At 55.8% G+C, this 26,334-nt stretch overlaps 1 protein-coding gene across 12 annotated transcripts in view; it reads left to right on the top strand.

The window, feature by feature from the left end:
• Positions 1-26,068, top strand: part of TNS1 (tensin 1) — a 178,626-nt gene extending 152,558 nt beyond the window's left edge. For all 12 annotated transcript variants that reach the window (XM_032354754.1, XM_032354749.1, XM_032354747.1 and 9 more), the window contains 11 exons: positions 5,873-6,071; positions 8,977-10,043; positions 13,076-13,162; positions 13,878-14,009; positions 14,377-14,469; positions 15,135-15,212; positions 17,029-17,100; positions 17,351-17,519; positions 18,544-18,612; positions 19,078-19,110; positions 21,305-26,068. In XM_032354754.1, coding sequence (XP_032210645.1) covers positions 5,873-6,071; positions 8,977-10,043; positions 13,076-13,162; positions 13,878-14,009; positions 14,377-14,469; positions 15,135-15,212; positions 17,029-17,100; positions 17,351-17,519; positions 18,544-18,612; positions 19,078-19,110; positions 21,305-21,449 — 2,144 coding nt within the window. In that variant the 3' untranslated portion in view covers positions 21,450-26,068. The remainder of the gene's footprint in view (positions 1-5,872; positions 6,072-8,976; positions 10,044-13,075; positions 13,163-13,877; positions 14,010-14,376; positions 14,470-15,134; positions 15,213-17,028; positions 17,101-17,350; positions 17,520-18,543; positions 18,613-19,077; positions 19,111-21,304) is intronic.
• Positions 26,069-26,334: the final 266 nt, after the last annotated feature.

Genomic DNA, 26,334 nt, shown 5'->3' with positions numbered 1-26,334 from the left:
CCCTTCCAGCTCTGACGTGTTAGATGTTTTGACCTCCCACCTGGGTCCTGGTTCTTGCAGCCTGGTTTCCTTAAAGGTTCTATCAGCCTTTTTCTCTCTCTCTCTTTCTTTCTTTTCCCACAAACACTCTTAGTGGGAGGGTCTGAGGGGAGATTATCCCAGGAGCTGACAGGCCCTGGATGCTGTGTTTTCCCCTTGGGGACGATGCTTCAGAGAAGTGAGTATTAGCAGTTATGAACTGAGACCTGCCCATTTTGCCTCACAGATGCCTCTCAGCCTTCAGGGCCCCGAGGCCTCGGGCCCTCTTCCCTGTGTCCTGGAGCCGCAGAGTTTGGAGGGGAAGGTTCTTGCAGATCTCCTCAGCTACACCCATCATTTTCACGGATGGGGGGCTGAGGCCTGTGTTGTGGGGTTGGGAGTCTGGGGCTTCTGCCCCAGGCCACAGTGAGGAGACAGCAGGACCCAGACTGGACCTACTCTTCTCTGTCTCCTCCTCATCCAGGGGCTATTTCAAGGCCCTCCTCCTGCTTCCAGGCACCGTGCCCTGGGATTCCAGCGTGGGGTTGGAATTGCTATTGCGGCCTGGGGGGTGGGGCAGGAGAGCGGCAGGGAGCAAGGCTGTGGGCAGCCTGTTCCGTTTTTCCTGACTCATGTACCACCTCCCGGGTCAGACTAAAGCACATTCTTTGCTGACCCTCTGAAGTGTGGCTTGATTTCCCTGCTGAGACTTTGATGAGAAATTCAGAAAAAGATGCCTGTGAGGAAAAATGATCAGAGGCAGGATTACCTAGCCAGAGGAAGAGCAGACTTTAAGGGAATCTGCTCTGGTCAAGGCACTGTACTTAATGTTTGTCATGCATTCATTGTCTCATTCACTGATTCATTTATTCAGTATTTTATGTGCCTACCTGTGCCCTGGGCCTGGCTCCGGGAATGTAGTGATAAGCAGGACTGTGATTCCTCATCTCATGGAGCATAGGCAGGAGCAGAAGCCAGAATTAGATTACTTGGAATTACATATTGAGAGAGTGCTCCAAAGGGAAGGGATATAGTTTAGGAGACTTTCTAGCCAAGAACCTGACTTTGGCTGAAGAAGTAAGATGTGAGGGTGAGTGACTTTAACTTGGTGAAACTGGCAGGTGAGAAGAGCATTCCATTTGGAGGAAAAGCATGTACCAAGGCCCTGGGGTTGGAGAGGATTGCATTTTTCCCCCCCAGGAATAATATAATCAGTGAGGCTGAGAGTAAGAGGGAGCTAGAGGATGGAGCAAGGGGGAATGTGGTCCAGATGAGGTTCAGCAGGCAGGAGTAGGACCATGTAGGACCATCGTCACATCATCTTGTTTAGCAATCACAGATGCATCCAAAAGAAAGTGGTAGGAACCCCATTTTACCAATGAGGAGATGATGTTTAGGGCTGTTAAATGTCTTGTCTAAGGCCTAACACGGTCAGTCAGGGGCACGGCTGAGAGCGAATGCCAGATCTGTGGAGGCTGCCCCCTTTTCCATGTGACTGTGCTGGGCACAACCTCTAAACAGTGGGCCTGGGGACTGGGCACTGTCCTCCATGAAGGAAGGAGAGGAAGAAAGCCTGCAGCAGTAAAGACATGAGGTCAGCATCAAGAATATCTTCCCAGATGAAACAGGGAAAGAAGGTGTGGAAGCTTCTTTTGGTTAGATTCTGTACGGATGACCAGGTGACTAGATCCTTGGGGGTGGGTGTGCAGTGGCAGGAAATGCACCTCAGGGTAGGGGTGAAGAGCTGACCGCGCCCTGGGCCTGGTGGGGCCAAGTCACTCTTCTGCTTCCTTCTGCTCTCAGCAGCCAACAGCCACTTAGAGTAAGTCTGAGTTCTGGAATGTTCCATGTGAAGCACCCTTAGGCCCTACCTCTCCTATTCTTCCCATCTCCTTTGGGTGCAGCTGCCCCAGGACTGGACGAGAGGAGGAAAGTAGCAGGAGGGGGTGGGAGGGAAGGGTGGAGGGGACGCAGGAGCGGGTGTGGCCAGGACAGAGGCAGGCGCCGGGAAGGGCTGCTTAGAAATGCTGGGGTGGGGTGAAGCAGGAAAGAACGAGAGGGAGCTTCCCCATCTCTGTTACTTGATCCTGGCTGCGCAGGTGAGTAGTCTCATTCCCCTTGTACAGATGAGGAAACTGAGTCCCAGCAAGTTTCAGTAGCCTGGCTCAGGTCACCCCCTCCAGGAGTTGAAAGAAGGGGGATCCTGCGACTCGTATGTTGTCCTGTGGTTGGGAAGAGAGAAAAAGCCAAAGAATAAGCAGAAAAAGGAGGTGTTTTCAATATAACTGAGTCTGAAACTGGGGAAACTGTTTTTGGCCCTAAAGATTGGTTTTGAACAGTTCTGGAGATGGACTCCAGAAAGGAAGTAACTTCCCGAAGGTCCGTCCTGCTCCGGGCTCATGAGAAACAGAGGACTTGGTTCCTTTCTGCCCCTCGGGTGGGCCTGGCAGGCCAGGAAGGGGTGACAGATGGTAGCGGACTAGCCGAGCAGAGATGAGGATGGTCGTGTGTCAGGACCGGGGAAGGGAGGGGAACAGGTGAGGACAGGGCCGGGTGGGCTGGGTCGCTGAAATCCAGCAAGCCTGGGAGCGGAGCCCTGGGGCTGGTTGGCCTCTGAGCCTGAGGACTGTTTCCTGCCGTGTGGAAGGAAGGCAGATGCTGCTTCTCCCTGGGGAAGCGATCCTGTTCCCTGAGTTCAGGCAGAACTCTCGTCTGGCTTCTGTGGCTTACAATCCGGTGGCCTTGGGGAAGGGACGATGACACTGATGCCTTACGAATGTGACCACGCTGGGCTTCCCGACAGCCCAGAATTTCTGATCCGCCATCCCACCGCCACCCTGTGCCAACTATGTGCAGGCCCCCGGCCTGGAGCTCAGGCTGTCACGTTCAGGCCAGGAGCAGTGAGTGGAGACATAGCCTTGGGTACCGGCGAGCAGGTGGGATTGGAATCAGTGTCCACAGGTCCCTGCTGTGGCTCTGTTCTGACGAGGCGACAGGGTGGTGAGGCCTGTTTTATCTGTTTTACTGCTGGTGGAAGGGATATATGTAGTATTTTTGTTTTTTTTTTTGTTGTTGTTGTTTGTTTTTATAGGTGGGGTATAGGCTAATGTGTATTGTTTACCCAGTGTATGGGCCCGGGTCGTGGTAGGAAATGGATGGCTCATTCTATGGGACAACAGAGAGGTTCATGGACTGTTTAAAAGGTCTGGGTAAAGCAGTGATGGATGGTGAACACCCCCGGGTGATCTCGAGCAGGAAGAGGGAGCCATTCCCACACCAGACCTCAGGGAAAGCAGAGAGCTGGCGGAGAGGAACCCTGACCGGAGCTGTGGTCTTGGGTAGAGGGAGGCAGGCGCTGGCACCTTGACCTTTGCTCCTCACTCTCTCTCCCATCTCCTGCCAGTCTCTTTCACAGGCTAAAGGCCAAAGCCTTCTGGGACCCTGGGACCTGAGGGTCTGGGTGATGCGGTCAGTAGCGGCCTCCAGGGGCGCAGAACGGGCTGGCCAGTGGAAGGGGGGCCATCAACAGGTAGAAGGGCACAGACTTCAGGAATCACCCACGGGGGCTGTAGCTTGAACTTCTGGGGTCAGCACGAATTCCAGGGGATGAGTAAAGTGAACGTGTGCCCCTTGGGTCCTAGTTCTGATGCATCTCTGCATGGGGGTGGGGGGAGCTGGAGGGTGAAAGTCAGGCATCTGCTAGCTTGTAGGGTAGATGCCTGTTGGGGGCTCGCTGTGTGCCCCAGGGGTGTGTGGGGTGCAGCGAATAGAGATCAGCAATCAGCCTGGGGTGGCCGGGGAGCAGATGGAGCCCTCACTGTCTCCCTGTGGGAGTTGGGTGGCAAGTGTTGCAGGCACGGGGGTGAAGCCTGGAGCCTGGAAGGGTAGGAGGAGTATTCAGGAAGTGACCCAGAAGGGCGAGGAGTGGGAGGGGATGGTCGGCCCTGGCATCGTGTCTCCACTGTTTCTATGGGGTCCTTGTTGCATGGCAAGGATGCAGCTGGTCCCCCAAGACGAATCTGGCTCCTTGATGTTTAGCTGGCTGGCGTATGTGCCGTAGGCGAGGGGGCAGGCTCTGGGCCAGACTGCCTGCTTTCCTGGGCCAACTCTGCCCCTTGGTGCTGTGTGATGGGGTGAGCTGCTTACATTCTCCAATTACTGACGTTCTCCTGCTTTCCTCGTGTAATTGTTTGCTATTTTTATCATTATTAATAGTTGAGGCCGACATGCTGGCGGACTGGGTGGCTGCCAGTTCTCGGCATCCCCAGGATGCTGGGGCCCTTTCTAGGCCACCAGGAGCCAGCGTTGAGGGTCAGGAGACGGTGGCCACTGATTGGCTGTGTGTTCTGAGGCAGATCTCTCTACCTCTCTGGGCCGAGAAGAGGGGTGAGGTCAGGGGTTAGCCAACTGTGGCCAACTCTGGCTTCTTGCCTTTTTTTTTTTTTCCTGCCTGTTTTTGTAAAGAAAGTTTTATTGTAACACGGCCCCGCTTTTTTGTTTACGAGTGATTGCTGAAAAAGCAGACTTGACTAGCTGCTCCAGTGACCATTTTCTAAATGGCCTGAAATATTTACTGTGGAATCTTTTACAAAACAAAATGTGTGCCTGCACCGGGCCAGAGGGTCTCTGCAGTGTCTCCAGGCTCCAACCCTCAGATGCGGGCAGCACAGAATCCAGGCCTTTGGAGGGAAAGCGGTCTGAGGCTCCTGGGAGGTGGGTGGGTGGCCCCCGGCTGGTTGAGGAGACTTTGGAGGAGGCCTCTTGCGAGGCTGGGCTCCGCCTATATGGACACCAGTTTCGGGCACGGAGCTGGCTGGCTCTGCCTCACGCCATGCTTGTTTGTCCCTTTGCTGACGTCTCTCCCCGCCCCCACGTGCCCTGGCCAGCAAAAGTTCCCGGAGCCTGGCCTGCCCAGGGCAGAACAAACCCTCTGGTTCTTCTCTTTCTCGGGCTGGTTTCAGCAGATGCCCTGATTGGGGTCAGTGCATGAGCTGTGCTCCGATCACGTCCTACTTGGGGGAGACAGGGCGGGGCCGGATTTGGAGGTGATGGGAACATCATCTATCCCTGATCATGTCCCAGGAGAAGCCAGGAGTGTCCTGCTGCTTCTCCCTGTGTCACCCTGAGTGCCTTTCAGGCCTGGCCCCACAGATCTGGGAGGAGGGTCAGGCAGATCCCGGCTGGGAATCAGATCTCCCGGTCTGCCTCCAGATGTCACATACCCCAGGCCTCCGTGTCCTCACCTGTAGAATGCCCATTCTGGCCCCTGTCCCCCAACTCCCCAGATTCTTAGGCTCTTCTAAACACCAAGCAGGGATAATGATGTCAGTCTCTAGAGGAATGCTAAGTGTGTCAGGCACGGTGGGTGGGTGTGTCTTGGCGTGGAAGGGACTGGGCGTGTCTCGCCGGCATAGGCCTGTTGCTAGGCCAGCAAGCCTGTTTCTGGATTCTGGGCGTGGGTGGAGCCCACGGGAAGCCTGGCACTGTTCTGAACATGGGCAAGGCTGGGCCGGAGCAGACTCCAGCCATGCCAGGGGGCACCTAGGAGGGAGGAAGCAGCTAAAAGGGGCGCTTAACTATAGGAGGGAAGATTCCATGATAACTGTGTTCAGAGGCAAAGTTGGAGTCCATTTCTGGGAAGCTTCTGTAGGGTTCTGTGGGGGCTCTCACAGCGTCTCCACGATACTGAGAAGTTGGGTAGGCATGGGCTGGCTGATAGAACCCCAGAAGTGCCCTTTGCATGCTTGGCTGTCTTTTTGGGGCTGTCCCCACAGGCTGGGGAATTCCCTGGCAGGTTGGGAGGGGTCTGCACTCTGCCCCCGTGGATCTCAGTCTCTCTTCTGCCCCCTTCCAGAGCCCCGGAGCTATGTGGAGTCGGTGGTGAGGACAGCAGTGGCTGGACCCCGAGCTCAGGACCCCGAGCCCAAGAGCTTTAGCGCCCCAGCTGCCCAGGCCTATGGCCATGAGACGCCCCTGAGGAACGGGACCCTGGGAGGCTCCTTTGTCTCCCCCAGCCCCCTCTCCACCAGCAGCCCCATCCTCAGCGCTGACAGGTAAGCGGGGAGGAGGACCCAGGCCTGGATCTGCCTAGAGCATGGTTGGGCAGAAATCATATCCAGATAGCTGTACCTTGGAAGCAGGGGTGCATCAAGAGAGCACCTTGGGTGCCAAAGCCCACGGGGAGCATGAGCGTGGATGAACTATAATTCCCAGACTGAATCTGATCCCACTGTCCGGAACTGTGCTGGAAGGAATGAGGGCCATCGTGGGGAACCAGTCCTTCCCACAAGTTCAAAACTTAGCCAACAGCAATCACTCTGTAGCGAGTGCTTCTGGTGTGCCAGGCACTTTGCTAAATGCTTTATCTGGTTATTTTATTTAGTCCTCTCAGCAATCCTGAGCAGTAAGTACTCTTATGATCCCATTTTTTAGAAGAGGAAACTGAGGCATAGGGAAGCTACATAGCTTGCTCAAGGTCCTGCAGCTAAACAGTAGCAGAAATAGGATTCGGACCAAAGGCGTCTGGTTCTAGAGCCCCCGTCTCTCCTCTCGCCTGGGCCTGCGTCTCTGTGCCTGCCTGTCCCAGGGTGATAGATGTGCCCAGAGCAGACATATAAGGGTTTGGAGCTCCCAGCGAGGGGCCGCTATTTCTGGCTAGGGATGCAGAGAGGGTTTCTGGGGGCTGGAGGTATTGGTGGTAAGGCCAGAAGGATGAGCAGTTGTGGAAAGGTGGAGGAGGAGGAGGGAACGGGCATTCTAGAAGGAACAGCGCAGCCAGGGCAGAGGGCTGGGGTGTGGATGTATTGATGCGTGGGGCTGAGGGCATGCACATGCAGGTGGGAACGTGGCTGGACAGCTGGCATTCTCAGTGGGTCAGACAGAGAGGAGAGCCTGGAATTAGGCCGGGAAGGGCTGTGAAGAGGGAGGCCCCCATGTGTGGACTGCAGGGGGAGGGGGCTGGAGGCTTTGTGACAGGGGGAACGGGATCTGACATGGGAGAGGGAGCTCAAGATCAGCCCTGCCATAGGGTGCCAGGCCTGGGGCTGCTGACTGGGCTCGCCTGCCCCGACCAGGGCTCTCCTCCAGGAGGGGAGACTGCTAGGCATCCCTCTGCATGTCCACCCCCTTTCCTGCCTTGGCCTTCCATGGGGCCCAGAAACTCTCCAGCCATCCCTTCCTGTTGTCACAGGCCAGGCCCAGTGCTGAGTTTGCTGTGTGCCCTATGCCCTCCCTTGGCCCGGTGCAGCGTGCCCCTCCAGGTTAGGGTAGGAGTGGCCCGGGGGGGCAGAGGCTGTGTTCTCCTGTGTTCTGAGAATTGAGAACCTCAAGCCGAGCAAGCACCCTGGTCCATCTCGCCCCCTCTCCAACCTCTGCCCAGGGCAGATGGCTCCATTTCTTGGCAAGTCTGCTTCTGGGCAGAAGGTGAATTCTTCCTTTAAGGGGATTTTCCTAACCTGGCCAGCCACCGTGGCTCCTGTTCAGGGCACCCTGATATTAGGATGTCTTCACTGGTTCTCACTCAGATTCCTCCTGCTGTAGAGTTGGCTCTTTTCAGGGCTCAGGAAGCTAGCGGTTCTGCTGTGGGGTTAGTCTTCCAGAACTCCATGTCACTGGCCCTTACCGCGCCCCGCTCAGCTTGACATATCCTTCCATTCCTCAGAGTCCGTGTTATTCCGTCCCAGGAATGGCATTCCACTCTAGCTCCTTCTGGGATTCGAGGTAGACTTTTTCTTGGCCTGGCCCGTGACCTGCTTCTTGCCCTTGGCTCTTGCCTGACCCACCACCCCAGGTCCCCCCGGGGACCTGAGCTTATCCTTCCTGGCCTCAAGACTCCTTCTAGTCTGTAGCTCGACTTCGACCCATCGTCTTGTGTAAGGACTGCCCCCCCACCCCTGGCCCCTGTCCAGGGGCTCCTGCTGCAGACCTCGCCTGCTACCGCCCTGCACAGCTCAGACAGGGTCCCTGTCAACCTTTGCCTCTCCTACCATATCATCAAGGGGTAGGACTTTGGGTCTGGAAGGAATCAGGGTTATCTAACTCAGCCCCCTTTTTTGCCATGGGAGAAAAGTTAACCAGGTTTTTCAGAACCTAGGTTTCCCAGCTGGTGGCCGCTGCATTGCCCTGCTGTACAGATAGTTGCACAAAAATTCAGAGGAGAATCTATGATTGCGGCCATTCCCCCAGGGCCAGCCCCCTCTGAAATGAATTTTATTGAAATCTTAGAATGGGGAGCAACCTCTGAGCTCATCTAATCTAACCTCCCAATAGAGAAGATCCCCCCAACAACATTCAGGTCAAGAAGCGGGTCAGCTTCTGCTTAAATACTGCTAACCATAGGAGTCTCATTACCATGCAAGGCAGCTTGTTGAATTAGGGGCCAGATCCAACAGCTGGAAAGCAGACCTTACAATAAGCTGAAATCTCCTTCTGTGAGACTTGTTGTCTTTGCCTTTTGGAGCTAACCAGGAATGAAAGCCCAATTCCAGCACTCTCTGTGTCCAAAGACGATCATAGTTTTCTGGGAAAAGTGAGTCCAGGTGGGGACGCTCCCAGCAGGAACAGGAGCGAGATGGGTCGACCCCTCCCTGGTGTTCAGTTTTGGTGCTATTGGAGGTGACACGAAGAGAGCTATCTTCAGTGTCCCTAGGGAGACCCCCTCATTTTGACTTGCTATTTAGGAGTCAACAGGGACAGTGGGGGAAACACGGGCTTTGAAATCAGATGCAGTTGAGCTGGAAGCCTGGTCTTTTACTGTGTGATCATGAGCTCAGTGCTTCACCTCTCTGAGCCTCCGTCTCTTCTTCCGCTGCTTCCATAGGGTGATGTGCAAAAGTCATGACGTTTTGGCACACATGCCAGTGGAACTCTTATTGTTACTGGTGGTGGGAGGGTGGGCTGCGTGCTCACGGAGAGCTTGTCTTTCACCTTGACATCTCACTCGGCCTCCTCTCTCTCTAGCACTTCGGTGGGGAGTTTCCCGTCCGGGGAAAGCAGTGACCAGGGCCCCCGGACACCCACCCAGCCTCTGCTGGATTCAGGCTTTCGTCCCGGCAGCCTGGGCCAGCCCAGCCCTTCGGCTCAGAGAAACTACCAGAGCTCTTCTCCTCTCCCGCCTGCGGGCAGCAGCTACGGCGGCCCCGACTACTCCCTTCAGCAGTTTGGCTCCCCGGAAGGCCAGGCGCGGTCTCAGTTCACTGTGGCCGGTGTCCACACGGTGCCTGGGAGCCCTCAAGCACGCCACAGGACAGTGGGCACCAACACCCCCCCCAGTCCTGGCTTTGGCCGCCGGGCCATCAACCCCAGCCTGGCTGCCCCTGGTAGTCCCAGTCTGAGTCACCGCCAGGTGATGGGTCCAGCAGGAACTGGTTTGCATGGCAGCACTGTCTCCAGCCCCCAGGGTAGTGCAGCAACCACTCCGGGAAGCCCCAGCCTGGGCCGGCATCCCGGGGCGCACCAGGTTCCTGGCCTCCATGGTGGTGTGGCCACAACTCCGGGAAGCCCCAGTCTGGGCCGGCACCCTGGGGCCCACCAAAGCAGCCTGGCTCCTGGTCTCCATGGCAACACGATAGCCAGCCCGGGAAGCCCCAGCATGGGCCGGCACATGGGAGGGTCTGGATCTGTGGTTCCCGGCAGCCCTAGCCTGGACCGGCACGTCGCGTATGGTGGTCACTCCACCCCCGAGGACCCAAGACCCACACTGTCCCGGCAGAGCAGTGCCTCTGGCTACCAGGCGCCCTCCACACCCTCCTTCCCCGTGTCCCCTGCCTACTACCCGGGCCTGAGCAGCCCTGCCACCTCCCCGTCGCCGGATTCAGCAGCCTTCCGTCAAGGGAGCCCCACACCAGCCTTGCCGGAAAAGCGGAGGATGTCCGTGGGAGACCGCGCGGGCAGCCTCCCCAACTATGCCACCGTCAACGGGAAGGTGTCTTCCTCGCCTGTGGCCAGCGGCATGTCCAGTCCCAGCGGGGGCAGTACTGTCTCTTTCTCCCACACGCTGCCCGACTTCTCCAAGTACTCCATGCCAGGTGAGCCCCTCCTGCCGCCCCTGCCTCTACTGTGACGGGTCATCTGCCAGTTCAGGTATCTGTCTCCGCCTCTGTCTTTTGGGCATATGACCTTGAGCAGATCACTGACTTCTGGGGCTCAGTCTCCTTGTCTGTACAATGGGAGTTGGAGGTGTCCTCAGAGTAAGTGTGCTGGGTGCGGATTCCATGATGAGGATGTGGGTGCCCACGAGGATGATGAGGAGGAGAGTAATAATGGTGACCTTACTGTGAATGATGATCCTTTCCCCCAACCTGGCTTCTGCCACCTGTTGAGCACGTGCTGTGTGCCAGGCTCTGAGCCACTCATGGGCTCCTTAGTCTTCACGGCTGCATGGCACAGTAGGTATTCTTGCCCTTGTTTTATTTTATTTTATTTATTTTATTTTATTTTTAAATTTTATTTTATAGATTTTTTACTATTTGTTTAAGAGAGAGAGAGAATACAAGCAGGGAAGGGACAGAGGGAGAGGGAGAAGCAGGCTTCCTGCTGATCACAGTCCAATGCGGGTCCCAATCTTACGACCCTGAGATCATGACCTGAGCCGAAGGCAGATGCTTAACCCACTGAGCCATCCAGGTGCCCCCCCTTACAACCCCCATTTTATGTAGGAGCAAACCGAGGCTTAGGGAGGCTCAGTCATTCATCCAGGGTTACACACTTGATAAATGATTTCTGATCTGGGCCCACGTACCCTAAAGTTTGTGCCTTAAAGTGTGATTAGAGTTGAATGATCATGTTTCCATACTTGTGATTTAGCCTTCCCTTGAAAATCTGCCTTCCCAACGTGGACCTCCTATGTTTGGCCACTCACGGCACTCTGTCCCCACCTTTTGATCCCCCTGTGTGCATGTCACTAATAACGGATCAAGAAGCTAGCTGCCCTGTGGGCCGAGGCCAGAGGTTGGGCACTTTTGCTTGAGTCTGTTTCCTACCGGCCCGGCTTTGCAGAAGCCCATGTGTGTTCACACACTGAATTCTTCACTCATCATCAGAACTAGGCATTTTTCTCCTCTGTGGAGAGGGCTCATTATTAAAACACAGAGGTCGAGGCTTCAGCTGATCTGCAGCTCTCAGCCAGTCCTGGAACATGACTGTTGCAGAGTGGCCCCGGGGTTCTGGGGCATTCGAGGATGATTTAGACAGTTTCCGGCAGCCCAGGGTGGAGCCCAGATGCCTTGATGCTCAGTGTGACTCTCCTGGGTCCTGCCCTGAGCCTGCCAACTCGGGACACCTACAATGACCTTGCACACCCCTGCTTCCTGCTGCCCACCAGGGACATCTGGTTCCCAGCCCCTCTTCTTGGAGGATGGAAAACTTCTAGTAGTTGGGACATTTCCTGTTTCCCACCATCTTCCCTGCTTAAAATAGCCATTGGAGTCAACACAGGAAGGCACATGGGGCTCCAGCCGCCTCTGACAGCTCATTAGGCCCCAGCAGCAGTGGGGGCCTGGGCCTTCTGAGCAGAGAGAGAGAGGCAGCAGGCAGCCCTTGTGGCCCAGATGCCTAGCCCAGAGCACCCCCCCCTCCACGCACAGCTGCCAGGAAAGGGAGCTGTCCTACCCCCTTGCTGTCCTCCGGAGGCTGGTCCCAGGGGTCGAGCACAGTGTAACTGACAAGTCGAAATGAACTGAGTGTTGGACACACAATCTAACTCGTGGCTCGGTCCTCACCATCAGCTTCCCAGCATCATCAGCCCAGGCTCCCTCTGTCCCAGCTTCTCTTCCAAGAAAGGAGAGCAAAAACACATATACAATTGGAATCTTCCTTTCTCCCTCTTCCTCCAGCCCCCCGTTTATTTCTTTGGTGCCAAAACATGAAGGAGGAGCTTGGAGAGTGAGGACCACGCATTGGCGGCTGTGTTTCCTTTCCTGGGAAGGACTTACAGGAGCCTTTCCGAGAACCAGCTGTGTGATTTGGGCAGGTCCCTCTCCCTCTCTGATCCTCACTTCTCTCATTTGTAAAGTTAAGTGGTCAGACTTGATGCTCTCTGAGCATCTTCCAGAATCTAAATGCTCCATAAAGCGTCTCTGGTCTGTGGAGGGTCTGAGTGAGGCTCATTTGCCAGAAAAGTGGGGTAGGTATATGATGCACAGTAGATAGCCTCTAGGCCACCCCCTCCTCTGTTCCAGGGCAGATCCTCCTCTGTTCCAGGGCAGGGCTGAATTTGTTTGTGATGCAGAACACGGGCTCTCCATATAGGGTGTGAGGGGTGCTGGGGAAGAAGCGATGGGAATGTCTCTTTCTTCCCTCATCTTTGCGGTGGTTATGACACAATTGGGAAGTCCATCTTGTGGAGAGAGAGGCCAAAAGGTGGGGTGCCTTAGCCTGTGGGAGAGAAGCTGCAGGAAGGGTTTAGTCCAAAACTTCTGGAGAAAGGAGGGGATGGAGTGGAGGAGGCCTTTCCTCAGCTTGGGGAGAATGCAGTGCCAGGCTCTTAGACAGAAGAGCAGCTTCATGATGCGTGACAGTTGGCCGGAGAGGGGAAGGATGGGCAGGCTGCTCAGGGTCCCCTCCAGCAGCGAGGACACCGCCTTCCTGTGCTAGTTTTCTGTGACCACCGTGACCAAGTACCACACACGTGGTCACTTGAGACGACAGAATTTAATCCTTCCCGGGCTGGAGGCTAGAAGTCCAAAGTCAAGGTTTTCGAAGGTTTGGTTCCTTCTGGAGGCTCAAGGGAGATTCTGCACCAGGACTCCTCTTGGCTTCTCATGGTGGCTGGCAATCCTCGGTGTCCCTTGGCTTATAGATACACCCTTTGGTCTTTGCCTCCGTCTCCATGACCCTCCCCACGTGTCTCTGTGTCTTCCCCTCTTCTGATAAGGACATAAGTCCTATGGCATTGCCCTTTCACCCAGCACGACCTCACCTTACCTTAATGACATCTGCAGAGACCCTATTTCCAAATAAGGTCATATTCACAGGTACCCAGACTTAGAGCTCCAACAGACCTTCTTAGGGGGCTACAGTTCAACCCCTAACGCTGTTTCTCTCTCTTCCTCTCTTGTAGACAACAGCCCTGAGACACGGGCTAAAGTGAAGTTTGTTCAGGACACTTCCAAGTATTGGTACAAGCCTGAGATCTCCAGAGAGCAGGGTGAGTCCCAGGTGGCACGAGGGTCCTGTGGTCCATCGGAGGTCACTGCTACCTGCCGCCCACCGTGTCTTCCTTGGGCATGGAACACAAGCAGACTTCCCCCTTTTTGTCACACGTGGCAGTCACAGGTCAGACAGTAAGAGGCACCTCCCCACGGTGAAGCGTGGGGGTGGTGCAGAAGCAGGGTTTGTAGACCCATGAAGGATCCTTAAAATCAGCGAAGTCTGGGTTTTCCAAGTAAAGTAAAAGGCCAGCTAACATAATAGCAGATCTCAGCCCCATGTCTACACAAAGTGGAAGATTTGTGCACGTTTTACAGAAAGAGCAAACTTGGGATAGTGGGGCTGGGGATGAGGCCCACTTCAGGCTCCCCAGGCAGGCAGGTGTTGGCGACAGGTTCGAACCGAACTGTTGCCTGTTGGTTTAACTGTAGTTGAGGGGAACGCACCATGTCGACTGGCCTCCGTATTGTGTGTGGCTGCCGTCGGGCGGCCGTGGTGGCCCTGTGCTTACAGCAGGGGCTGCACTGCCTGCTAAGCCCGGAATATCTACTACCTGGCTTTTCATAGAAGACACTTGTCTCCTGTAGCAGAGGAGGACCCTTCTGAACCTTCGGTTCTAAAGAACGAGGTTCGATAGGCCTCGAGTCACAGCTAAGATCACGGCCATCTCTGTCCTCCCCACCCCCTTCTCTCCTCTTCTCCTTCCCTCCCAGCCATCGCACTCCTCAAGGACCAGGAGCCAGGGGCCTTCATCATCCGCGACAGCCACTCCTTCCGAGGGGCCTATGGGCTGGCCATGAAGGTGTCTTCTCCCCCTCCGACCATCATGCAGCAGAATAAAAAAGGTAGCTCCCCCTCCTCGAACAGGGCTTCTGGACAACATGGTCGTCAGTCCTGTGTCCTCAGAGACTGAGGTGCCTGAGGACCCCAAGAGCAGCAGGGGCCTGGTCCCTGCTGAGTCAGACTCTTCAGGAGGGCAAGCCCTGGGCCTGGTGATGGCTGGGGTCGGAGCACAGGGAAGCAGGATTATGGGGACCCTGTGGTTGTATTTGCCTGAGTGGTGGTCTCTCCATTCTGGGGTTCCGGCCGTACTGCCCATCCCAGCCTTGCTCCCCTCCCAGAGCCGCGGTGGGGAGAAGTGATGGAGTGCCACTGGCAGGCGGAGGGAGGGTGCCACGAAAAGTGCTCTATCCTCCTCTCTTCTCATCCCAGGGGACATGACCCACGAGCTGGTGAGACATTTCCTGATCGAGACCGGCCCCAGAGGAGTCAAGCTCAAGGGGTGCCCCAATGAGCCAAACTTTGGTAAGCTGTCCCCCACTTCCACAGCCTGCCCGCAGAGTCGCAGGTGGTCCCTGGTCCCCCTTGTCATGGGTGCAGGGACCAGTGGCCCTCGTCCTCTGTACCGTGGCTGCTTCGCTTAGCCACAGGCCTTTTCGTATTTGTCCCACTGCCTGAAAAGCTTGATCATTGGAATTTGAATTAACAACCACAGACGGCCCCCTACGATGTGAAAGTCACCGTCTGGGAACCTTTTATTACCTCTGGTCTCCTCACAGTTCTGCCTGGGAAGTGTTATGGCCCCATTTCCCACATGAGGTTCACAGAAGCCAGACTTACCCAAGGAACACAGAGCTGATAAGTGACTGAGCTGGGATTTCATCCCACGATTCTCTGCTACCTCTGCTGCACTGCCCTGAGAGGGGCCCCAGCAGCCGGAAGGACTGAAGAGAGATGTTGGGAGGAATTTTCTGGAAAGGACCTTTGTGGCAGCTAGAGGGAACCTCTGGAACCTTCTCGCTTAGATCTTGCTAACAAGAAGGGGGTGGGTTTTCAGCTTCATTGTTGGGCTGAGGGAGAGGTGATAAAGAAGCCAGAGATTATGGATAATGGGGTGGGGTGTCTCGGCTCCTCAGCGCCCTGGCCCGCTCCCAGGGACACCGGTCCTGACGTGCTGTCTCCTCCCACAGGGTCTCTCTCTGCCCTCGTCTACCAGCATTCCATCATCCCACTGGCTCTGCCCTGTAAGCTGGTCATTCCAAACCGAGGTAGGAACGTGAGACTCCTTGCTCTCCAAGTACATCTCCGAGCTGGCCTCCTTCTTGTGTCCGCTCTGCCAGCTGCTCCAGAACACAGGCCAGGGTTGGAGGACATGGGTCATTTTGCCAGTCTGGGGAAATTCAAAACTTCTCTCCTTCCCCCCACCCCCACCCAATACAGAAGAAGGAAAAGCTCTTTAAAAAACTTAACTCCAGGAGCACACATAATTGACTTGCCAGATTGTTCTGGAAAATTCTCTGGTGGCTTTAAGGAATTCTTTCACGAATCTTCAGAATACGCCCAGGGGAGGCACTTGAAGTAGGAAACAGTCATGGGGAGGACCATGTATAGAGGCTGAGATGGGCACTGGTGGATGGGGCTGAGGGGAGGGGGAGGGGAAGGAGGATTTATGTGGTGGGGGACGTTCCCCGGGGGTTGGAGGTTGGCATGAGGGAAGAGGAGGGAGTGCACTCGGAGGAAGAGGTGGCCAGGCTCTGCCTGGCGTGGGAAGGAAACGGGGCCAAGATGTCCTTGGAGTTTCCGGTCTGCTTGGCTGTGAAGGTGTCCTCTGACTGAGGGGGTTGCGGAACTGATGAGAAGAGCAAGGCTTGTTGGTTGTGGGAAGTATAAATGGAACCCGAGAGCCTCAGAATTTATAGGTGAGAATCTGAGTGGGACCATGGGCCCAGCGAAGGAGAGTTTAGCCCTTGTCAGAGAAGTGTTTCAGCTTTGGAGGAGGGCGGACAGACATCCAGGACAGACACTGGACGGGGTTCTGCCACCCGGCCCCACATACAAGGGCCAAGCGTGGGGGATTGTGCTTGGCCTTGACCTCGAGGTCTAGGAACTAGAGACTGGGTCCCTTCTCCCCATCCTCTGTTCAAAACTAGAATATTCAGGAGTGTCTCTGGGAATTTCTTCCAGTTTCTCTTGGAGCTCCTGCAGTTATGCCCACACACACAACCCCCAGTATTATTTGATATTTTCAATGTATCCAACTCAATTCATTGAATTATTAATGATAATTGACCAACATTATTGGTTTAAAGGTTCAAATACAACTTAAGTAGCATTATTAACCCCACATTTTGGACACCAACTAAATTATAGTTCTGTGAAACTTATGAAAGTAGTTGAGCAATTATAAAACTGTTTGATATTTACATTGTAGAAAACAGCGCTTTGCAAAGTATGGTTCCCAGACCCACAGGGTCGGCCATCCTGGGAACTTGGATGCAAATACTCTCAGGCCCCGCCTACTCAGGAACTCGGGGTTGGGGCTCGGCCATCTGGGTTTTCGGAAGCCTGCACACCAGAGTCTGGCGTGTCAATAAGAACCGACAATACTCAGTTCTTATTAATATTGAAATTATAGTTGTGTCGCATTAAGGGCTTGATGGCTTCGGGCCTTCATGGAGCTACACAAAGACATACCCACGGGCAATGACAAGAGCGACAGCCATTGCCACTCAAAGACCTGCTTTATGCCAAGCACTGGGCTCCCCCTGTGCGTGGAACATCTCAAAAACCCAGCAAAATGGGTACAATTGCATCTCCGTGTTATAGCTCCTTGGCAGATGGCTGGGGCGAGAGTCTGAACCCCACACTGTTGGACTCCAGAGCGCTCCCCCCGCGTGCAGCACACTTGCCGTCACTGTTGGAATGTTCCGACTGGACACGCACGTGCCACCTGCCAGGGCCTGTTATGAAAAGTGGTATCCGTTGCACAAAGTATTTGCAGAGCTTGCCTGAGGCTCAACCAGACGTGTGCTGCTTTCCAGCTCTCGAGTTTTAATTACCGGCTGAATTAAACTTTTGTTTCAGACCCCACAGATGAGTCGAAAGGTAGCTCGGGCTCTGCCAACTCCACCACTGATCTGCTGAAGCAAGGGGCAGGTGAGTGGCCGCCCCAGCCTGGGTCCCCGCGCGGGCTCCTCCCCTCTCCTCTGGCCTGCCCTGTCCCTCCCTGCAGACCCGAATACCGCCAGGCAGTCCACATGTCTGTGCAGATGCCTGGCTGGGGGGCTGGCCTAGAATTCATCCACTCCTTCTCCCCAAAGAGCTGACGTGGTGTGTCATCCACCACCCCGCCCCCCGCCACCCCATTGCGGCCCCACTGACTCCTCTCTGGGCGGGCTTATTCCAGCCTGCAATGTGCTCTTCGTCAACTCCGTGGACATGGAGTCGCTCACTGGGCCACAGGCCATCTCCAAAGCCACTTCTGAGACGCTGGCTGCTGACCCCACACCAGCTGCCACCATCGTTCACTTCAAAGTTTCTGCCCAGGGAATCACACTGACTGACAACCAGAGAAAGTAAGCCTCTTCTATTTGCTTCCATGTCGGGCTCTCTCCCGGTGACCGTCTATCCATCTACTTACCCACCCGCTTACCATTTGTTCCTTGTACTCACCTGTTCACCCACCCACCCATCCACCTACCCATCCATGCATCCATCCAGCCACCTGCTTGCTCATCCAGCCACCTATCCACTCTTCTACCCACCCACGCACCCATCCGTCCGGTTACTCATCCACTCACCAGTTGATTTGCTCATTCCTGCATCCATTCATCCTCCATTTATCCTCTCCCACCCATTTATCCCATCATCCCTTTCTATCTCTATCCATGCATGCATCCATCCTTCCTTCCTTCCGTCCATCCATCCATCCACCCACCCACCGTTCCATCCATCCGTCCATCCATTCTTCCTTCCATCCACCCATCCACCCACCTACCTTCCATCCATCCATCCATCCATCCATCCATTCTTCCTTCTGTCCGTCCATCCATCCATCCATCCATCCATCCATTCTTCCTTCTGTCCGTCCATCCATCCATCCATCCATCCATCCATCCATTCTTCCTTCTGTCTGTCCATCCATCCTTCCTTCCATCCACCCACCCACCCACCTACCTTCCATCCATCCATCCATCCATCCTTCCTTCCTTCCTTGCATCTTTCCTACTACAGTTGTGCCTGGATTGAGCACATAGCCATAAATACAACTGACAAAAGTGCCTGTTTTCTAGAGCAGAGCCTTTCCTCTCAGACTCTCCCTCCTACTTCTTTCTCTCCTCCTCCAGGGTCTGCTCATTTTCTCCTTCTTCAATACCAATTTCTTCCTTCTTTTCCCACGTACTAGCACTTGGGACATGTTTCAGTGACACGTCTGTTTGTCCCTGGGCATCACTTCTATGAGTGGCCCAGGCCATCTTGTGTATAAGGTGGAGGTCAGTCCGTGACAGCTACACGTGGTGGCCTGACCTGCAAGGGGAGGTTGGAAGAGAGTGGTCCCTTCCACGCTCATTCTCTGTTTACCTGGTATCTGTACCTCAGGCTCTTCTTCAGACGACACTACCCACTCAACACTGTCACCTTCTGTGACCTGGATCCTCAGGAGAGAAAGTAAGTCTTTTGCAGACACCTTGCCTTCTGCACACTTTTAGAACACTGGAGTCTCCGTGTGTGCAAGTGTGTGCACATGTGGCTGTGGGTGAATATTCTTGGTTCAACTTGAAGGTCTGCCTGTGTCTGTGAGACTGTGAGTAATTGTGTTGAGTAGCTGTCTGAGTTTTTCCCACCACACATTTGGAGACCCTCCCAGGGACTCAGATGCTTGCTTCCATGCCCTCTGCCATATCCTTGACCTTGAATCTGCTTCTCCTCTGCACACCAGAGAGCTCCTTGGGAGACAGGCTGCGGGGTTCTCTTCACCCTCAGTGCCTCCCCCTGCTTGATTTTTGGAGGCCTCCATCCACCTGGAATGGGGTCTCCCTTGCCTTCCCCCAGGAGGCCTGGTCATGTGAGGGGCTGGGTTCTAGGGGGTGAAAAGGTGTAGTGTTTTATGCGATGGTGTGTTTCTTTCCACAGGTGGATGAAAACAGAGGGAGGTGTCCCCGCTAAGTAAGTGTCTTCTCTCCTGCCCCAGCGGGCTGCTTCAGGGGGAGGCCTAGAATCTGGGGCCAGGGGTAGGTGAAGGGTAACAGAGGCCTTTGTGCTGGGGTCAGTCACTTGGGAGAAAAGCTTGGCCAAGCAGCGAGGACTTTTGCCTTCTCCTTTCTTGAGGCTGGAGCTGGTCTTGTCACCTTGCCTCTCCTAGGACCAGACTGTCAGGGAGCTGGGGAAGTGGACAGGGAGCTGGAAACATATTGGAGGCTGTGGCCACGGGGCAGGGGGTTGTTTGAATGGTCTTTCTGCCCAAATCCTGGCTTCCTTGATTCCTATTCTCACTCTTTGGGTGAGCCTCTGTGAATCCTGTAGTCTGGAGGGAATCTTGCTCCACAGTGGAAAGCTCCATGAACGCCCTTGGGAGCATTCAGAGGGGCTGTGTGGGATGGAGGGGACCTCGCCATGCCCGAGGCCATGTAAAGAATGGGCGGCCCAGCTGAAAGGAGGACCCAGGTGTCCAGCCATCTCAAAGCATGCCTCACACCTGCTTTAGGCTTCTCTGAGTTCCCAGGACCGTTAGGGTCTCCAAGTCCCTGACCCAAGCAAGCAGGCCCAAGCTCTGTGTCTGAAGGAGTTCATCCTTGGTCACCACCGGGCCCTGTGATGGGGAGATGATGGGTGGGGGACAGAAGTGGGCTGCTCCCAAGCCCGGAAGTTGTTCTTCTCATTCTGGAGCTGGGTTTGTGCTGAGCTTCCTGCTGACGTGACCTTGCTCTGCAGGGCAGAGGCCCAGGAGAGCCTGGCTCAGTCAGGGGACAGCACTGGGGCCGGGGTGGGGGGGTGGGGGGTGGGGGTAGGTGTGCCAGGTGCCTGAGGCCCCAGATTTCGGGAGGCGTGTTCTCAGGTTCCTGCAAGTGCTCCTCCCTGCCCTGGGGCTGAGGTTTCCTGCCTGGATCCATTCCCCCCAGCAGAGAAAGGACCTGGCAGTCATTGAACTGGCTGGGGGAGCTGAAATAAACAGCAGGGAGGGCAGGCGGGCCATGTTTAGGCTGGTGAGGTTGGCTGGCTCCCCACCCTGGCAGAACCAGGCGGCCAGGCTTGGCTCGAGGTCCTGCGGTGGCTCGGAGCCACTCCCTCCCTCCGCCCTTACTGCCCTCCTGGGCACCAAGGAGCCTGAGCGGCCTGGAAGGGAGGTGCTGGCGCTTGGGCCATGGACCCAGGCATCCCCTGCACTTGGGCAGGTCATTATCCCGGACTTCGGGCCCTAGCTGCTCCAGGCTCCTGAAACAAAGGTGGGGACAGCAAAGCTGTAGGAAGTCCTACGTCCGTGTGCGTGTGCGTGTGTGCGTGCGTGCGTGTGTGTGTGTGTTTATGCGTGCGGGTGGTGGCAGGCAGGACCCAACTTTGCTAATTTTAGCTGTTGTGGTCCAGTCCTGGGGAGAGGGGTTTCCATCGGAATCTCCAGCTGTCCGATTTCCCCATCTCGCTCTAATTAGCAATGTGCCGACGGGGAGGGGACCCGGCCTCACATTCTGTTCTCTGCTCATATTTTTAACTCTGTTTTGCAGAGAGAATGCCAGGTCACTCTGGTGCAGGGAGTGGGGGTGGGGAGGAACAGGTGTGGGGTCCCCCATCCCCTCCCATTCTCTCGAGCCGAGGAGAAGTGTGTGTGTGTGTGTGTGTGTGTGTGTGAGTGTGAGGGGGGTGGCAACCCCTTATCCTTTTGTCTCCCTGATCCTCTCCTTGTGTCTGAGGAGGCCAAGCACTCTGACAGGCCGTCTGTGTTTCCTTCACGTGCTTCTGTGTTGTGTGCGAGAACAGGCTGCGCCGGGTGGGGCTGGGAAGTGCCGCGAGAAGCCTGCCTAGGAATGTCCCCGTTTTATTTTTGGTCTCCTCCCCACCTCTTGCTGTCCAGTCTCCTCATTTGCTTCCAGCTCCTCCTCCCCCATTGCTCCTCAAAGGGGAGTGACTGCCTACCCCGAAACCAGGGACACTCTCATCCCTGGGACCTGGCTTTCTGGGGCTGGACCAGAGGGAGGATTCTCTCCCGTCCCTGTGGGCAGGGGGAAGTAGGAAGACCGGGGAGGGGCTTCGAGCTGAGGGTGGGCCTGCTCACACCGGCAGCTTTCCCAGGTCTCGGGCGTCCCCCACCCCCCAACCCTCCCCTCACGCCTGTCACCCCCTCTCCTGCCCCCGCCACCCCCCACAGGCTCTTCGGCTTCGTGGCCCGGAAGCAGGGCAGCACCACCGACAACGCCTGCCACCTCTTCGCTGAGCTTGACCCCAACCAGCCTGCCTCTGCCATCGTCAACTTCGTCTCCAAGGTCATGCTGAATGCCGGCCAGAAGAGATGAACGCCACCCCTCGCCCAGGGCCAGGGCAGTGGGGATGGGGCATGTGGGGAGGGGACCCATGAATCCTGACCACCCTTGAATCCAGAAGGAGGACTTTGGGCCAATTTTGGAGAAGGAGAGAAGAAAGTGCAACGTGGGGAGGGGGAAGTGAATTGCAGAGGGGAAGGGGGAGAGAGAAAGAGAGAGAGAGAGAGAAAGAAAAAGATGGAGGAGAATAACTCGGATTCCCCTGGGTAGATGGATACTGTGGAGCCCCCAAAGCCTCCACTGCCCACCAGGTCCACCTGACTCCCCCCACCCCTCTGAGAGGATGGGGCTCCTCAGAGGAGACCGACCAGCTCCTTGGGGATCTGTCATTTGGGAGTAGATGGAAAAGCTCTGTCTCCCTAACCCTACTGCTTGGCAAGGAGAAATCAGATTGAGAGCATCCTTTTCTGGCCGCCTCTGGGGTAGATGGGTGAACCAAATAGAGCCAGCACGGAACATCAAGTGGCCGAACTTTTGCCTTTGAAAGTTTCTGAGTCCTGGGGTACTGCAGGGTCTCGGGACTGTGCCTCCGCCGTGCAGTGTGCAGGTGTGTGTAGAGGGTGTGTCGTGGGACCACACCCTTGTCCTCACACACTGACTTCCACGTGCCTCTTAGCCAGGGTCGTATCACCTAGCCTTGTCTGTGCCCGTGTGTGTGCATACACATGTGCCTCCTGTCCAGAGAAGGTGACAGCAGGGGGTGACAGGGCAGCCCGAGGGGACATAAGCCCCGTTCCCCAGGATTCTGGGTCACAGACTGTGGGTCCCTTTACCTGTGCTCTCGCGGCCCTGGGTGTTGTCAGCCCCTTCTCAACAAAGACCCCGGCGGGGCAGGGGAGGCCAGAATATTGGTTTTGGAGGGAGGTGCAGACACACATGTGCGTAGTTTTGGGGAAGAGAGCCACCAGGAGGGGCGGCCTTGGCCTCGGAGCTCAGCGGATTGGACAGATTGGACATGTGTGGTCCCTCAGCAGCCTGGGCAGGTCGCTCCCACTGCCCCGAGCCCTCAGCCCGTTCTTGGGTTTTGTGCCCCAGACTAGCCTTTCCTCATTTCCTTATCTGCTTGTTGCCCTTCTGGGTGTGGGGTATTGAGCCTTCCTGCCCTGCCCTGCCCTGTCCTTCAGGGTCCTCAAGTTGGAGCTTGTCCTGGGGAACTTGCTTTCAGAAGCCCTGCCCAGCAATCCCCAGGAAAGGCCCCTGAAGGGCTCGTGGCTCCCTCTGTGAGTGTTTTGGGGTCTGATTCTACCGGACTGCCTGGGATGTCCTTAGCAGATTTCTTGTTGCTGCTGTCTGTGCATCCCACATGGCCTGCCTACCTTGCCAAAGCCTTGCTGTTCCCCCCCCTGCCTTGGTTTCCCTGGCAGAACCAAGCTGCCCACGGAACAGAGGGGCCAAGGGATGCATTGAGGTCAGAGGGCCAAGAGGCCATCTGGGCAGTTGGGGACCCCTCATACCACCACCCAAGGACTCTAAGCTGGAATGGAAAATTCACCAGGACTCCATTCTTGGGGGGCTTCTTAAGCCTATGGGGTCCCTTAGAGAGAGGCATTGTACTGATATATAAATATATATAATATATATGTGGGACATACTGACAGAATCTGTAAGCTAATAAAATATAAGAAAAGGTTAAAAAAAAAAGAATAGGTAAATTGACGAGAAGTATTTATTGTTTTCCCATATTGCTTTATTGCCTCCCGGGGCATAAACCAATTTCCATCCCTTTTTCATGTCTAAGTGAAGTCTGAAATGTAGGGGCCCTTTATTCTTGGAGGAAGCAGGGGCTCAGTGGTGGCACCTGCTCCATTCCCTTGGCCCCCTTATTTTCTGGCAAGCCCGGGGCACAACAGTCAGCTCCCAGAGAGGGCGGCGGGGGGGGGGGGGGCTGCCCTCCTCCCTGTGGGACTGCCGGGACAAGGGTGTGTGTGGTGGATGGGGACGTGTGTGTCTTTTGCATTTTTTCTCCTCCAAGAAGCTGTATCTGTGTGGACGTTCTGTTTTCAGGGAGTTGGAAAGGAGAGTGTCTGACGGTGGGGAGCAGGCCCCCGCTTCCTAAAGGTTGCAGCCTTGTACTTGGTGACCAAGGTTCCTCCAAAGCGCTCTTCCTTCTGAGGCATTCAAGCCAGACACCCAGAAATCCTCCCCTCCTCCTTCCCACCCACCCCAACTCTCTCCCCAGATGGGAGATATTTCCTCCCCACTTCCTCTGTAAATATCTTACATCTCCCGCTGGACGTGGCCCTGGGCGCTTGCCCCTCCTGGTCTGGATGGCCTCTCCTCACTCGGGGCCTGGCGGAGCGGCAGACCCTTCAGCAGCCAGCCCTGGGCCTTCACACACGCTTTCCTACTGCCCACCGGCAGCCCCTGCCTCCCAGGCACGGCCAGCCTGCCCCGCTCAGGCCTGAGCCCAGTGTGACCCTGGGAAGGACCAGGGCATCCTGGGAAGCTGAGCAGCTCACTCCTCACTCACTCCCTTGCATCCCTCTGGAAGGAGTGGGTTTCCAGAAGAATGCTGGGGAAGGGTACCCCAGTCTCCAAGTGGCCCCACTTTGGGGTCAGACACTGGTTGGGAGGACACTGTGGCCCTCTCATGTCTCACAGGTTAGGTCTGTGCACCCCTGCGTGCGCACGGGCACACACACACACACACACACACACACACACACACACAGCACCGCAGTATATTCTTGCCAAAGATTTCCTTTAAGAGAAAGCACTTTTAATCATTATTGTTATTATTGTGTAAATGTCTAACCTTTTCTCTCCTCCCTCCCCCGCACCCCTTTTTGCTGTTACTGTTGAATCTGTCTGTCAGCCAGGAGAGTGCTGTCTGGTCTTGAAAACAGGCTGGCAGGGCCAGGGTCCGGGGGAGGTTGGCAAGGAGGAACGGGAGAGGCAGGGTCAGGTTACAGGGCGGGGTGCAGACGCCAGGCAGGCTCATGGCCCCCCCTGTGCTCCAGCCAGGCGTCTGAGGTCGGCCTGGGGCCTCCCTGGGGCTGGCCTGAGCGGTGTCTGGAGGGAAGAGGGCAGGGAAGTGACATCTGTCTGATTCGGTGAGAGAGGGTCAACGAGGTACAGGGGAGTTCATGCCGGTAGACCAGGAGGAGAGGACAGAGCACGGGAACAATGGAGAGGTGACCCCAGAGGGGAGAGAGGAAGGAAGGGAGCTGTTGGGTCCACCTCCAGGGGTTCCTGAAATGCCCCTGCCCAGCAGTCTTGGTGTCCTGGCTTCCTTACCTAGTCAGCTGCTTGAGGGCCATGTACGCTGTGTCCGAGGTTTAGGATGGGCCTTCTGATTCCCCTCTTCATCGGAGTCTCTCCTAGCAGCTCTGAAAACTCGTGGACCCCTTCTCCCTTGGGTTTTGAGGAATCCCTCTGTGTATCAGAGACTGGCAGGACAGGAACAGTGGGGCCTGGTGGCCAGAAGAAGCCACAGCCAGCTGGACAAGTGTGATCCTTATAAAGGGGGCTCTCAGGAGGAGAGGGAGGATACTCCGATGTGCCCCAGTCCAGGTCGGGCAGGCTCCTCCTGCCACACAAGGTGTGTGGAGGCATCTAGAAGCAGAACATCTATGCCCTGGACATTTGTCCACCAACCCGCCCTCCCGGGTCTACCGCGCTTCTTTGGAGCTTCTCAACTTCAGGCCCTGGGAAGGTCAAGTAGGTCCATGCCCTGTCTGGGGGCTCCCTCCAGCCCCTACATCTCCCCATGCTCAGGGTCCTTGGAGAAGTTGGAGGCAGAATCCAGGATCCATGCCTCATCCAGGTCCAGGCCCCAGGACCTGGAGACTGGAGCTCCTGGCCAGTGTAAGGCTAGATGTAGGTGTGTGCGCCTGCGCGCGTGCGCGTGCGCGAGGGGTATACGGTGCATACTTTGCTGATCTCTTTAGGAAACGTGGGGTTAGCGTCAAAGGGAGTGGGTGGGCAATAGGACATCCAGTTCAATATCACCCAGCCGTGAAAAGAATCAGGAGTGCCCCTGATGGGAGGAACCGCAGTATTGTTGTTGGGGATGACTCGCTCCCCTGTGTGGGGCTCTGGCAGATGGGCTCCTTCCTGACTTCTCTGTCCTCCGATGTCCAGACTGTTGGAGGACTTCCATGTACGTCCCACACCTGGCCTCTTCCTGGCAGTGGGGTCTTTGCCGACGGATGTCCCAAGTTTGGTTTCTGATCAGTGTTAAACAGGTGGAGACTCTCCTGGGTGGCCGTGTTTGGTTTGTGTGTGAGAGTGAGCACATCGGTGTTCACACGCCGTGTTCCCCCATTTTCTCTCCTCCCTCTGTCATGCCGTCCAGAACAAATGTAAGAGATTCTTTGCCTCCACCTCCCGGCCTCCCCGGCCCCTGCAGGAGAGACGGAAGAACCCAGCCTCCTCCCGACCCCCTGGCTGTGTATTTATATAGATGGAAATATCCTTTCTATTTTGTATCATCGTGCCTATAGCCTCTGCCACCTGTGTAAACCCCAATCTGCGCTACTTCCCTGGATATGAATGTATCGAAGCCCTTGCCCGCCCGCTCCTGTACAGCTGCTTTGTCTCCTTGCGCCCATTGTATGGCTTTATTCATGATAAAGCGAAAGAAAAATCTGTGTCTTTCTCTAGCTGTGTTCTTTGGGAAGGGGTCTGCCCAGGGCTCAGCGGTGAGCACAAAGGGGCCCCCTCCAGGCTCCAGATGTGCGGTGGGCTTCAGGGGGTGCCTCTCGCACACGGCTCCCCCATCATTCTCCCAGTGGCTTTCCCGCCGTCCAGGTCTCGGTTCTCATTGCCATGAAAGTTTCATCTGGACTCTTTCAGCGAGGAGCGACGCTCAAACTGGTTTAAGAGAAAAAAAAAAAAAAAAGCACTCTATTGGCTC

The sequence above is a fragment of the Mustela erminea genome, chromosome 8 (genome assembly GCF_009829155.1).
Source record: "Mustela erminea isolate mMusErm1 chromosome 8, mMusErm1.Pri, whole genome shotgun sequence".
Classification (NCBI taxonomy): Eukaryota; Metazoa; Chordata; class Mammalia; order Carnivora; family Mustelidae; genus Mustela; species Mustela erminea.
Note: the sequence above shows the minus strand (reverse complement) of the source record. Positions and strands in the feature narration are given on the sequence as shown.